Source organism: Clytia hemisphaerica, unplaced genomic scaffold, assembly GCF_902728285.1.
Source record: "Clytia hemisphaerica strain Z4C2 unplaced genomic scaffold, Clytia hemisphaerica genome assembly, whole genome shotgun sequence".
In the NCBI taxonomy this organism is placed as follows: Eukaryota; Metazoa; Cnidaria; class Hydrozoa; order Leptothecata; family Clytiidae; genus Clytia; species Clytia hemisphaerica.
Window position 1 is genome coordinate 1,757,711 of NW_027103770.1, and position 15,447 is coordinate 1,773,157.

Genomic DNA, 15,447 nt, shown 5'->3' on the forward strand with positions numbered 1-15,447 from the left:
ATAATGATTTTTCGAGTTTCAGTCATAATGCACTTTTTCGACCGTAGTCGCGCGGTCAGGCGCGTGCAACTTTTTTATTTAATTACCCCTAAACTTTATCCAAACCTTTTTTACACCTTTTTCAATATGTGTGAAAAAAGACTGGGACGGTTTTAGGGTGGTAAAACGGACAAGAAAATGCCCGCGCGGCAATTGGCGGCTACAGTCGAAAGGTTGTACTGGATAGTATTGTGAGTTTGAAGAAAGAGTAGGTCAGACATAGAGTACAAAGTTTTTGTTTTTGATATAAATCTTATACACGTTTTTTATAAGCAAAATCTTCGGGTACGAAAATGCTGGGGTAGACTAGAATCAACTTTGTTTACTGGTGATTTTGATGGCGCTTAACCCAGTGAAGTAGACTAGAGGATATCACAATCTGATCTGTGGTAGTAGTATTTGATTTATTCAAATGTGCGCTGAAAAACACTCCTGGAGTCGCTAGGGTGGGAAAAGTAGCCAAAGACCGATTAAGATTTGTGTGTGTGTAATTTGATAATAATTCGGGCATTTTTTCCTTTTCGGACAGCCTTTCGGACAGCCTTTCGGACAGCCTTTCGGACAGTCTTTCTAACAGTGGGTAGGAGGGTCTCAACAGGTCTATCAAACAGGGATAGGAATGTCATAAAGGATTTAAGTCTAGTTTAAACAATAAAGTAAATTTGATTTGAAAATTTTTGCGTTTCGGGCCATGATTATTAACATAGATTTCAAATGGATTTAGCGAGATATTAATTTTAATCCGCAAAAAAGTTCAAAACTCGTTAAACGTGAAATCTAAGCGCATAACTGAATTGGAGCTGTATTTGTCGTGCAATGTTGTCGCAATTTTTCACGTATCTCACGTGCGATCTTCATTTAGGGAAGTTGCTACACTCTGTTTTCTTTATAAGAACAATTTTATGAGAACAATAATGAAACTCAAGAACGACAAAAAAAATAAGAACACTTTAAGGTCAGTCCTATTAAACCTTAAATTGCCGAATTTTAAGCAATTTAAAGATGGAATCTATACAAATAGGGCACAGACACTCGATTTGGTCTTTAAAATAAAGTTAGGATTTAAGTACGTTTTAGAATAAAAAACAGCAAAGTTTCAACGGAAGTTTACTCGCTCTTACAAAAAAGATGGTATGCACTTTGCGAAACCCCATACCTTAGTGTGACTCAATGTAATCTAAACATGAATTTTAATGAGATAAAATTTGGTGGATTAAATTTCGTGGATTTGGGTGTTATCGGATAAATTGAATGTTATTAAAAAATTTTAAAAGGACTTTGCGCAAAATATTTTTGAATAAAATTCGTTTTGAATGTTTATTGACATTAAAAAAGCATCCATATTTTTTTAATTCAAAAACCTACAAGCACAGGTAACCAGTGAAAAGCCAAAAAATAGAATAAGATTTGGCTCCAACGAAATATTAAGAGGTGGTAAAAAGAAACCCAAAATCAAATCCCCGCGAAATTTTCAAATTTTGCGGATACTCAAAACCGCGATATTTAATCCCATTAAAGTTAGTATGTACAAGTGTAGATTTACAGTTGCACAGTATAGAGTTTCCGTCGCAACAATTTTTTTTCCCGTTTGACAATTAAGTGATTTCAATTTGGTTTCTTTTGAGCCGTCAAACAAACTGTTAATCCTACGTTTGTTTGCTCCTGTAAAACATTTTTTTTGCCATGGCGGAATACAAATTTACGCAATTATAAGCCTATGCTTTATATAATAAGAATGCTTAATTGGGTCAATTCCCTTTTTTGGACGAATGACCGGTATTTATTGCCGAACAGGACAAGAATACACCTTTTCGACCGTAGTTGCACGGTCAGGCGTGTGCTACTTTATTATTTAATTATCCCCCTAAACTCGATTCAATCCCTTTTTTACACCTTTTTCTATTGTCTATAGGTGCGAAAAATAGACTGGGACGGTTTTAGGGTGGTAAAACGGACAAAAAATCCCTTTATCGGCCGAAAGACCGGTATTTATTGTCCGAAACGGAACAATAATATTATCATTTATCAGAAAATAGCTTATGTTACACATTTTGTTTCAGAAAAACTACATAAGAACATATGGCTATGATGGCCAGAATAAAACAAGATATGAAAATTTAAGGCTCCTCAGATTCTAAAACGCCCAATTTCTCAGGAAATTGCACAAAAGTACTCTTAAAATGTTAGAAATAAGAACGTTTTAGGAACATTTTTAGGCTTAAAAATCAAGAAGTTAGGAACATCTGAAGGCTTGACAGTTTTTGGATGTTCTTGTAAAAAAAACTTTTATGAGGATATAGAATTTGCTGAGCTAGTTGAGCTGTTTTGAAACTTTACTTTGCAAAATATCTAGGAATTTGACCAAAATCCAAAATCGGATTTTAGGTTGTTTTCAATACGGTTCTAAAATGTATTATCTTAAAGATCTAAATGAGGAATTTTATCCTTAAGGGGATTTTTTGGGATTTGGGAAATCTGTCTAAAAGTGAGATTTTAATGTTTCGAGAGATTTAAGAGTTTTAAGAATTAATCTCTTTGTGATTACTAGCGGTGAAATCATAAAATACACGCATTTTTTATAAGAACAATTTTATAAGAACACCAGGCTGAAAACTGTCCAAAAACAAAGAACAATCTGAGCCTCAGATTTCAGAAAAGACAGTAGTGATTTTTAAAACCTATTTTCAGTTTTTAAGTAAAGAATTAAGCGTATTAAGAACATTTTAAGAACACTTGAATATTTCAAAAAATGAAGAACAGCCTAACCTGAGCCGAAATTTACTGGTTCTTATAGAAAAAGTTTGCATATACAAATTAGACTTAAAGTCAGGCTTAAGTTTGACATAACTTTAATCTCATTCCTTTTGTATTTTCTCCAGACACACATATTAACCGAAAACAGAAAATACTTTTAATGTAAACAACAACAACAACAAGATAACGCATATATAAAAAAGCATATTAACTAAATTTTCAAAAAAATGAAAACGGCAAGAATCATGATGGTGAAGTTACAGAGAAATTTATCACAAGGCCCGTTTTACACTACCATTTTACTAATGTTGATCATTAGTACACAAACGATGAACGCAGAAAAGCCTTCAGCTGAGGTTATCGAAGAAATAAAAAAGATCATACTTCTAAAGATTGGCGTGGATAAACCGCCCCCACCCGACACATCAGAACGCCCGAACTTTCAAGAACAAGTTAAAGCACAATCTATTAGAACGTGGCGACGAAATACACGATTTCAAGCTGAACATGAAGATAGAGCCTTATCTAAGATACAAGCCAAACCAATTAATAAAGGTAAGTTGATATTAATTACCATCCCTTGGTTTAATGACCCTATAATGATATGTAAAGTCTCCATAACGTGACAAAATATTCACAAATATGTTCGAGTTGAGGATATATTCGAGTTATGGAGTAAGACATTGTTAATCAGTTAACTGAAGGGATCATAAAACTTAATCGAGTCAACAGGAAAGTCGAGTTATAGAAGTTCGAGTTAAAGAGAATCCACTGTAGCACGTGGATATGAAAATAGACTTTCTAAACAAAAGATAGGAACCAAAAATGGAGTATAAATATGTTTTATCCCCGTAAAATCTTTGGTCGGGGAAAATTGACCTGTAATTTCTCAAATGTTTTAATAATAAAATTTTCCCCACTAATTTTCAATCATTTTTTTCTCCCCGATAAGTTAAATATATACCGTAGCTTAAGTGTGACTTGCTATTGCGCTGCTATCATCCTTTCACTATTCCCTTCGTTTCCAGAAAGAACTGAAGTTGAATCGTGCTCGGTCCCAGTACTCATGATGTGAAACATACTGGTTTTTTACCAGTAGTTGTAAATCTAAGCTACCGAAAAATTGTATAAATTTGCGACTATTGGCTGAATATAATGAATAAAACAGACACGGTGAGGGTTAGGGTCCAGGAATTTTAACGATTCAAACAGTATAACAATCACACAATTTAGCTGTGGTTCAAATTCTTTTCACAGCATTTTTGTCAGTTTGAGCTCCTTGACATGACAAGAATTACATTAAAAGATTGCATTTTTTTTTGAAAGTGTCAACCTGTCAAGAAATATTAAAGCTATCAAAATATTATTTTTGATGAAATGGATCCGTTTAGTTTGGTCGTAAATCATAGAGTCCTGTCATAATTTATATACCGGTGTTCGAACCCTCAAAAGTCGATTTATTTGACCTTGATAAAGAGAAGTCTATACGGTTATATGCCTCGTGGTCGTACTAGCCCTTCGGCTGTCAATCATCTGTCAAGCAGGGTCGCTCCTTTAGATAGGTATATAAATCAACTAAATAAGTTTTGTGAGATTTTAAAACTTGATAAAACGGTTCATTTTTTGATGATTTTTATCCCTATCCCTAAGTCCATTACCGACTTGTATCTGTGTTTTTTGCAACTGAGACGGTTAGCTTCTAATTTGTCTAGATCCTACTCTCTGAGGACAAGGGTGAAATCTGTACTTTTACTGTCCTCGATTTTGCGGATCAAAACTGCGGATTTTTCCAAATCGCTTTAAAAGTGCAAGTACTCTACTCAGTAACATTTTTTTCATAATTTATCTTTTTTAGCTGGATTTCGTGTGTTTTCTTTCAAAAGCGACCAATTCTTTCAAAAAGGATACGCAATCAAGTCCGCAAAATTAACGTTCATCCCTGGTAAAGATTTGACATCCAAAACAGGACCACAATCACAAATTGAAATACAACGTCGTAAAATCGTACGATACACAATTGACGCGTCGTCAAAATTAACCGTCGTCGTCGATATTAAAGGTGACATTGATCTATGGAAGAAAAAACACGGCTCAAAAGCGGACTATCGATTAAAATTCAAATGTTCTTCAAAAGTATGCATTGATTCAACTACCATACCATTTATAGATTTGGAATATCGTAAAATTAGTACCAAAGTTAAGAAGAGTTCAAATCCTGGTCAAATATGCAGCCCTGGAGGATGTTGTCGAAAAACTGTAACAGTATCTATTAAGGATCTCGGTTGGAGCGATTGGTTTTTCATGCCAGAAAGTTTTGACTATCATTACTGTGTAGGGACCTGCTCTAATATGCAGAATTCGTTATATTTCAGACTATTGAAAAGCTTAAATTCATCAACTTGTTGTGCGCCAACTGAACTTACGGGCATGCGCGCTTTGTATCGTATTAATAAACTAGTACATGATCGATATATTAAAAACTTGACACCTAAAGCATGTGCTTGTGGTGGTATTGCGGGTGTGCGGTGAACTGAGTTGGGTTTGAGCGCCGCTTTGATTTGACACTCCGCAATTGGCTAAAGTTAAAAGTTGTAGATTTTGCAAAGAATGACAACCTAACGTTGAAAAAATAAAAAATTGGATTATGGGCTTTCTGATTGTGATACCTCATTTGAGTATAATAATACACCATACTTGAAAGCAGCCGAACAACATTGTTTCAACGTCCATTTCACGTCCGTGACATCTATATAACGTTAGATAAACGTTGAAAAAACGTTTCCTACCCAGCTGGTGGTACAAGGTGCATTGTATTTTGCCAGTATAACGAAAAGGGTTTATGTATTTGGTATCTATCCTAAAAGGGATTGGAACCGGACCAGATTGTGTTACCTCAAACAATTAACGCAAATTCAAGATGACTTCATCCAAAGACTATTTGTTGGTCTGAAGAAAAATATGATTGGACGATTTAAAAATTTTTTCTAGCTGGGCTAGAGAGAAGAACTTCTTATTTAAAAAATTCTTGATTTCAAAAAAAATCAGACTAACTGTTTCAAAATTCAACTACGAAATCCTTGTGGGCTTGGGAGTAGACCCTCCACAAGTTTTTCGGGTTTACTGTTTGTGGTTTAGACTTTGACAGGTTTAGCTTTCTTTTTTTTGACACTTTTTTTTATTTAACTAATGACTAATGACTAATACTTAGACCTGTCAAAACTAAGTTTTGGTTCAAAAATTTTAGTTTCTTTGTCTTGTAAAGCGTTGTCCGGACAATGAGTGCGTACATAGCTGAAACGGTTGTGACGAATCATACCCTAGATTTTCATTAATTCTGTCAAAATTTGTGGCTTCAAATGTACATAGAAACTCAGACTCAAATTTGAACTCAAGTGGATTCAAGATTTCCGGGACCTTATGTAAATAATGAACAGCAGACCAGCATTGTTTCTTAGGCTGCTTTTCTGAGACAAAAAATCTATAGTAGATTTATTTTACCGTGAAATCTTTACGGTAATTTTTTATACGAAGGGCTGTTGGCTTCCACTGAAGGATTCTCGCTCCTTATATTTATATTACCTGCAGTTTTGTAGAGGTCTGTGCGAACGATTCAGACTAGAAATTTTTGGGGCTAAAACTTTAAGGGGCTCGGTGAAATTTTCTAAAAGTTCTTAAAAGATTTTTAATTTGTGTTTTGTAGTTTTTTTATTAACAATTTGTAGATATGAATATTAAGTAACATCTTTATGTAGGTAAAGCTAATTTTTCTGATACTATTATTTTAGACACAGCTTTCTTCAAGAAGGCTATAATTTTCATGAAAAAACTAAAATTTACATTTGCATTGACACACAAATCAAAATTAGACCCACATAAATAAGACCCCTTCAATGGCTACAAAATATGTTACACCCCTGTCTCACAGCCCCGGTGGAACTTTATCCCACAGTGGTGATAAAATTTTTTATCAAAATCCCAATGGGAATAGAAATTCTATTGTCCAAGGTCATAAGATCCAGTGGGGATGATTTGGGCAGCAATTTTTTGCATTGAATTTCGAATGGTCAATTACCCAGTGGGGCTAAAATCGTAGGCTATTTTGTCCAACGGGGACGAAATTTTTGACAAACTTTTCACTGGGGCTGGGGTCCCAGCAGTCCTGTGACACAGGGGTGTTAAACTTAATTCAAGGTTGGGCAAGAGCTACAGACTAGCAACGTTCAATTATGAAGCGTATTTCAGGATTGATTTTTTCCGTGCAAAAATATCCGAAATACCTTATCGGCTAAAACTTAGTCGGCCTTAATTATTAGTCAGTCCTAATTTTAGTCACCTCGTCAAAATTTAGTCACTAAGGGCCGACTAATAATTCTTTGTTAAAGTAATACCGATATGAAAAGTTGGTTTGGTGCTTTACCAATCAGAAGCTTCGAGGATTTTCGAAAGCATTAGAAACTATATTTCTTGCGATATTCACTTTTTTTTTTGCCTGCGATGGCTTAAAGCACGACATCTAGCCCTTCGGGCTTTATAAATCTGTGGTGATGGTTATGTGTGAGCCATAAGGGAACTATTTCATACCTGAAAAGTCCCTCAAAGGGGTGAAAATCCATAAGTCAGAAAACCATATTGGGGATGGGTTCTTGGAGCACAATTTCCCATTGAATTTCAAATTATAAAAAGTAAATTTCCTATGGAAGGTGAAAATGGAGGGTGATTTTCCAACCGGGGACGAAATTTTCTGAACGCCTCTGACACAAGGGTGTTTAATTTGTCACTCAAATGTATTTGAGTCGCCGAAAGCTTTTAAGATCGACATCTCACATCAGCCCAACCCCTTCCTTTGGAACGTCAACAGTACTTAAAGGGGTGACTACGTTTGTTTTTTTAGATTTTAACCAATAAATGCGGTGACTTAAAATCATGTGATAACAAGAATAGGCTTGATTTTAAAAACATTAAAACCTTTGCTATTCATCATAGGCGCCAGGTCTTTTAAAGACATGGCATACTGCAATACACGTTTTTTATAAGAACATGCAAAATTTTTTAAGCTTTGGAATTTTCTTAACATTTTAGGTTTCTCAAGCCTAAAAATGTTTTTATTTTCACCATTTTTACCCATTTTCCTAAGAAAACAGCTATTTCTGAGTCCACAAAGCCTTAAAATGTTCTTAACTTTTTCTTAACATTCTACACGCTTTTTTTTTATAAGAATACACTTTATAAGAATGTCCATGATGAAAATGGCCAAAAAATTGAGAATATGGTAAGAATATCACCATCATGGAATTTAGCAACTAAACCTAAGAATGCCATTTTTAATGCATTTTAATGTGTAGATTGTCAATTTCGATCTTAACCTAAGAATACTGTAAGAATATTTTTGGACGATTTTCGCCAAAAAGTTAAGAATATCCATGATGAAATGAAAAAACACCTTTCTTATAAAAAAAAAGGTGTAATATTTTTGAATTACATTTTAGAATTAAACTTAAATCTTTTAGATGACTTGCATAATTGGCAAAATCTTTAAAAACCAGTTATGATTGATCAATAATGTGCAGTAGTTGTGGGAATATTTCTCACGATACATCGCTAGTGTCATTTAAATTCCAAGTCCCCTATTCACTTCTATGTAAACCTGATAGGTCCAAAGTCGAAACTTCAAGTTTTAAAGAGAAATTATTTGAAAGACAATTTTTTGCTGCAAAAAAATCTATTTTTCAATTATTACATGTTTTTTATTAGCAGGTGTCTGCCTTTGGTTAGGATTAAGTATGCTTAAGACCGCAGCAAATCTAGGCTCAGCATGTGCTTACTATTTGCTTATAAGTCGTTAATTTTCTAACATCATTCATATTTTAGTCTAAGGTAAACTAAGGTTTGGTAACAGATTTTGGTAAAGAGTAGTAATCTTAACTCTTTTTAAAAAACAACACGGGTATACATAAAATCAATAAATATCACCACTTTAGACTCCATTAGCAATTATATTTCAGGCTTAAGTATGTTATATTATGTTTAATAGTCTTCATTAGACTAGAGTCTACTTTTGGCTGAACTTTGCTTTTTGATAATTTGGATGATGCTGAATTCAGTAAAGTATACCAGAACCAATTTGCAATCCCTCGGTACTTTCGATTTCAAGCACTATTTTTTTTGCCGTCTCCATAATTCCGCTGAAAAGGGCCTGGTGCGTTCTGTAAATTCTGCTAGCATATTAGAGCAAAGCACTGACAAAAAAAATCCGGGCCACTTAATCGCATCATCCAGTTTATCAAAAAGCCTTAAGTGGCCTATGGGCTAAGTCGTCATATGTTTATAGACGTTATGCTTATAAAAAAATCATGTATTGGTTCATATCATGGCAGCTTTTTTCTGATTTTAGCAAAATATTGGACTCGCTTTCATTCTGAAAAATGGAGCTACCCTTAACCAAATGGCTATTTCAAATGTACTTTCTTTTGAGTTTTTTTAGTCCTGGTTCCTCCGTGATGGGTATGCTCTGTGCCTCTGTGGGACATTTTTAGCCATGGCTAATTGCTAGTATAGTTTGTTCTTATAAAAATACGTGTATCGATCAATTTACAATCTTGACTAGCCGTCAGAAATAGTGTCTATTAGATAGAGCCAATAAACTATGTATTATTTTTGGCACATATGACTACTTATCAAACATTTTTATGAATGCATGCTTGTTCGCATATATATTTTTGCGGTTTGGAATAATCTTAAGTTATTTTTAAGTACTTTTTGAGCTTCTTGGTAGGTCCGAAAGTGAGAGAGTTTCTAGACCCTGTGAGAAATCTTATTTTCCTTTTTAAACATAATATCGATGGCCCTAGAATTTCGCCATTACCATATCTACTTTTTCCTAGCCGAATCAATGATAGCAATATTCTTAAAATATTCTTAAATTCTGGCCAATTTAATTTTGTTATAGATATTCTTATAAATTATAGTCTTATAAAAAACGTGTATGGACTTTTCAAAGGGGTTGAATCTTTTATTCAACACTCGCTAAAGATTCACCCGTATACGTTCGTTTGTTCGTTCGTTCGTTCGTTCGTTCGTTCGTTCGTTCGTTCGTTCGTTCGTTCGTTCGTTCGTTCGTTCGTTTGTCGTTCGTTCGTTCGTTCGTTCGTTCGTTCGTTCGTTCGTTCGTTCGTTCGTTCGTTCGTTCGTTCGTTCGTTCGTTCGTTCGTTCGTTCGTTCGTTCGTTCGTTCGTTCGTTCGTTCGTTCGTTCGTTCGTTCGTTCGTTCGTTCGTTCGTTCGTTCGTTCGTTCGTTCGTTCGTTCGTTCGTTCGTTCGTTCGTTCGTTCGTTCGTTCGTTCGTTCGTTCGTTCGTTCGTTCGTTCGTTCGTTCGTTCGTTCGTTCGTTCGTTCGTTCGTTCGTTCGTTCGTTCGTTCGTTCGTTCGTTCGTTCGTTCGTTCGTTCGTTCGTTCGTTCGTTCGTTCGTTCGTTCGTTCGTTCGTTCGTTCGTTCGTTCGTTCGTTCGTTCGTTCGTTCGTTCGTTCGTTCGTTCGTTCGTTCGTTCGTTCGTTCGTTCGTTCGTTCGTTCGTTCGTTCGTTCGTTCGTTCGTTCGTTCGTTCGTTCGTTCGTTCGTTCGTTCGTTCGTTCGTTCGTTCGTTCGTTCGTTCGTTCGTTCGTTCGTTCGTTCGTTCGTTCGTTCGTTCGTTCGTTCGTTCGTTCGTTCGTTCGTTCGTTCGTTCGTTCGTTCGTTCGTTCGTTCGTTCGTTCGTTCGTTCGTTCGTTCGTTCGTTCGTTCGTTCGTTCGTTCGTTCGTCCGTTCGTTCGTCTGTTGCCAGCTTTTCTCGGGATTGGCTCATTAGTTTTTTCTGATTTTTTGCACAATGATGCAAAATGGCAATGCCCAAAATGTGACGGAGCCCGATTTTCGGAAAGAAAATTTTTCCGGCCGAAAATGCCGGAAATATCCCGGAAAACTGTTTTTTTGGCACTTTCTCTTGATTTTATCATTAGTTTTTTCTGATTTTTTGCTCAGAGATGCGTATTAACAATGCCCAAAACATGGCCGAGTCCGATTTTTGAGAAAAAAATTTTTCCGGCCGAAAATGCCGGAAATCGCCGTTTGTCTGGATTTTTCATTGGACTTTTTCCTTATAATTGGTTGTTTTTTCATTCAAAAAAATTATTAATAGCAATGCCCACCATCAAGTATGTTCCAATTTTCAATGAAATTGCTTTTTGAGGCCGGAACTATTCAAAAATCGCCGGAACAACCTATTTTCGCCGGAAAGACAGTATTTCTTGAATTTCTCGAGCTGTACTTTATATTTTTTTATGAAATTTTGCACACTGATGCAAAATGACAATACCTAAAATGTGACGGGGCCCGATTTTCAAAAAACATTTTTTTCCGGCCGAAAATGCCGGAAATATGCCGGAAAAACCGTTTTTTCGACATTTTCTCGAATTTTCATCCTTATTTTTCTCTGATTTTTTGCAGAATGATGCGTATTCGTAATGCTCAAAACATGACCGAGTTCGATTTTTGAGAAAATGTTTTTTCCGGCCAAAAAAGCCGGAAATTTCCGTTTTTGCAGATTTTCATTGGATGTTTCGTTTCATATCTTTGTTTTTTTTTCAATTATAAGAATGTCCACGATTAAGCATGGTTCAATTTTCAATGAAACTGATTTTGGTACAGGAACTTTCTAAAAATCGCCAGAACAGCTGAGAATCGCCGGATTCCATGAATTTCTCGAGTTGTTCTCGTATTATTCTGCATTTTCATACTATTGTTCTCATTTTTCAATTGTCTTATTACATCAATCTTCAGGTAGGTCCATTCAGCATTTAGCTTGTTTTAAATGCCCCAATCTTGAAAACCAATTTTATTGAGTTAATCTTAAATTACTTGCAATTTTTTTCGCTCGCAATAAAGTTAATTGGTAACTTTTTTGCTAATTTACAAGTTTTGACTTTGGACCCTCCAGAAAAATTTTCCAACAACGCCACTACCGGAGACGAAATTTTTGCTTCATTTTCCAGTGGGGCTGGGGTCCCAACGGGTCTGTGACACAGGGGTGTAATTTAACGAATGTCCACCCGCCCTTGAATTAATTACATCACTACAACGTTTTTTATAAGAACAAATTTATAAGAACAATGAGGCCAAAAACTTTAGATCAAAGCTGAGCTTTGAGTTGCTAACCTGGTAACAGTCGGTCATAATTTTCGTATGGGCGCGGTAAACCTCTGAAGGCCCTTGAAAATTAACCATCTGAGGAAAATAGTCCTCCCGCGGAAAATTCTACAGCAAGAATCTTGTTGTGCGCTGGGAAGTCAAAAACTAAATTTTCCTTATACAGCGCCATATTTATAAACAAAATCACGCAACTTTGTTGTCACTCCCATTCCTTTTAGATGAACTACCGGCTTTTTCAAAGCTCCTTCTAGTTTGAATACTCTGGTATCAATAATGATCCGGTAATAATCTGTAGGCCAGTAGGGATCGATAATGAATGAACGAGCTAAAATGACCATAGCGATACCATGGAAAATATCGTGTTAATGATGTGGTCAGGAATTAAAATCTATGAAGATTTTAACAATAGTTCTCTGTGTTTTTCTTCAATAGGGATGAAGTTTCAGGATGTTATTCTCAACATTTTGTCGTGACTTATTGTTCTGATGTGTTTGGGTTCCCATCCGTCAGTGACATTGGGGATTACACCCCTGTCTTAGAGCCCCGGTGGAACTTTTTCCTCAGTGGGGATAAAAACTCTATTGTTCCAAGGTAAAAATAATCCAGTGGGGATGAGTTTTGGAGTGAAATTTTTGAGCATTAAATTTCGAGTGAGTATGAAATCAAAGTCAATTTCCCAGTAGGGTGGAAGTTCTAGGCTATTTTTTAACTGGGGACAAAATTTTGACAAATTTTCCAGTGGGGCTGGGGTCCCAGCGGGTCTGTGACATCGGGTTGTTGGATTTACTTTACTGTACACTGACTTTTGCGACCCTTGAGACCATGGGAGTCTAGGCTCAATGATAATTACATCAAATCAAAAAGAAGATAAAATCTACAGGTACATTCCAAAATATTTTTTTGATATGAGAAGACAAAGATCAAAGGGTAAAGTTTATTTTTTCATGACATTTTATGTCATTCTTCAAAAAAAGCAACATAAAAGTTTGATTTGTAACACTTAGACTCCAAATTGACGGTAAAAGCAGAGTTTCGGATTTTACTGGTGGAAACATAAAATGTTTAGATGGACTTGACTAATTTTCACAGGACGAGTCAAAAATGATTTGTTGTGGCTCATTTAGATACACTTCAGAATTAATTTTTTACTCTTCGCTTGATGATGGTACTCTCAGGGATGGGGCTGTTTCAAAACTGTAGTTCTCGTTTTTTATAAGAACCAAATACGGGACCAAATATGTATGAATGTAAGGCTTTAGAAACTGGATAGTTATAAGAACATTGTTAGATTTTTGGCTAGGCTTTATACACGTTTTTCTTTTCAAAGAAAACTATACAAGAACATAAGGCTTCGCTGGCCAAAATTGTTCTTATAAATAGAATGTAACTTTGTACGAGAACTATACAAGGGTTAATTTTTGTATATTTTGTCTAATGTGGATTTTAATACTCTCCCTCTTGAAATGTGCGGGCCGGACGAAATTCAGTTTTCGGTCCGGACGGAACTTTAGTTTTCGGGAAAAGTCTTGATCGGCAAGGTTGAAACAAACAAGTCATTACTTTCAAAACAAAAGTGTCGCCATACAACAAAGAAAAAAGACAATTAAAATTTTGTTTAATCATTAATCAACAATCAAAATAGGTGTTAAAAAAATAATAAAAAAACTTAATTACGCTTTTGTCTTAAATTTCTTTGTAGCAAATTAAGTCAATAAATAGCGAAAAGCAAAAAGTTTTGTCTTATTTTTCGTGTGTGACGGATTGAAAGTTCGTAAGGAGAAAAATTATCGCACTCTCGAACAAAAGAGTATCCAATCTATTTTTGCTTTCCAATCAGGTTTTTTATGGGTCATCTTATTTAATTAACCTTTGCGTTTGAAGGTGTTTTCTTTTAACTTAACCGATAAAGGAAACATTTAATTAATTAAAACATAAAAACAAAATCCATTAGGGAATATCTGGGAATTAAATTTTGACAATATAAAATCTGGATTTTGTCACATCTTGAAATTGAAATGGTAAAACATCTTGATGAGAACCAGACGGCGGTTAAAACGAAAACGAAAACGAAACGAAAAACCTGCAGAAGAACAAAGAAAAATATCAACAGCAAAGATAAAGCAAAGGTTTGTACTATTTTTTTCTAGCTTTTACGCCCCCCCAGCGGTTTTTGGGAATGTGTGAATGAGCTTTTTCACTTGCGTGAATGCACGAATTAGAAAAGTTTGTGTGAACAAAAATTGCGTGAATTTCGAAAAAACATTGCGTGAATGCTTGAATTTGGGAAAACAACTTGCGTGATTGCGTGAATTGAAGGTCCGCTGGGGGGCCTCTTTTACAGTGGTAGGAATAAAATGAAAATCTACAATCTCGTGTGGCTGTGATACTGATTTGATTGGTGAAATCATTTTTGTTCACTCGTTTTTAACAAGAACAAATAAATCTTTGGTGAGACTCGGATGTTTTTATTTTCTTGGAAATTTGAGCATGAATTTGTTTTTTTTTTAACCTGTTTTATTTTTGTTTTTATTTTTTTGGTAATTCTGAACCTCGTTGTTCTTATAGAAAGAGTAATATTTTTTCCTAAAATTCGTAAAAACTTTTGTCTTATGAGTAACTTGCAGCTTGCGAAAGTTATTTTTTGTTTTTTTTTGGTTATCTGACCCTCAAAAAAAAATCTCTCTGACAGTCCTAAAAACATCCTAAAAACGTATATTTCAAAAAACCTAGTGTATATGTAGTCAATCTTTTTATTTTCAGAAAATGTTTCCACCTATCGAACAAGACCATCAACAAATCTTATTCGGCGATCAATACGTCCCCGATATGAGATATCTGCCCAATATCAAATTGGAACCTTACTTCGAAACCGCCTACTATCCAACTTCATCCCATAGCATCGATTTAAACACAACAAAATTCAACCTCATTGATAAAAACTCGTTCCATACCCCTTGTTTTGATGGCTATCATACAACTACAACGAATACCAACCTACTCAACCTTGGTCGGGAACCCTCTCCCACCCATCTTGGTCCTGACACAGACCAATCTTTAACACCCAACCTACCATGCGATACAGTCGTCAAACCACAAAAAATTGCTAAGAAAACACGTACCCGTAAAAGTCGAAACAGCTCAACATGTGGTAAAGTTAGATCCCGGCTCTCCTCAGACTCCGGTTTACCACGAGAAAAAGACCGGGCACGAGTTTTCAACGAGGCATTCGAAGGACTTCGTAAACGTATTCCCTCCATCCCTGCAACTAAAAAACTTTCTAAAATTGAAATTTTGAGATTGGCAATTTGTTATATGTCATACTTGAAGTTTGTGACAACTGATGATCCATTTCTGGTGAGCGTCGACAAAGAATCTGCAGATCAGCTAAGCTAATGGGTAAGTTTTTTTATCTTTAACGTGGTTTTTTATAAGAACAAACTATATAAGAACATAAGACTTTCGATGGCCAAATGTGA

At 35.4% G+C, this 15,447-nt stretch overlaps 2 protein-coding genes across 2 annotated transcripts in view; both read left to right on the top strand.

The window, feature by feature from the left end:
- The first annotated feature begins 2,920 nt into the window (after positions 1–2,920).
- Positions 2,921–6,661, top strand: LOC136805920 (uncharacterized). Its single transcript, XM_067062496.1, has 2 exons — positions 2,921–3,348; positions 4,649–6,661. Exons 1-2 carry the CDS (start codon positions 3,021–3,023, stop codon positions 5,320–5,322), a joined length of 1,002 nt encoding a protein of 333 aa, XP_066918597.1. The 5' UTR covers positions 2,921–3,020; the 3' UTR covers positions 5,323–6,661.
- A 7,228-nt stretch (positions 6,662–13,889) lies between these two features.
- LOC136805922 (transcription factor 21-like) overlaps positions 13,890–15,447 on the top strand; it is a 2,362-nt gene continuing 804 nt past the window's right edge. The window contains exons 1-2 of the mRNA XM_067062498.1: positions 13,890–14,097; positions 14,732–15,367. Coding sequence (XP_066918599.1) covers positions 13,987–14,097; positions 14,732–15,364 — 744 coding nt within the window. The 5' untranslated portion in view covers positions 13,890–13,986 and the 3' untranslated portion in view covers positions 15,365–15,367. The remainder of the gene's footprint in view (positions 14,098–14,731; positions 15,368–15,447) is intronic.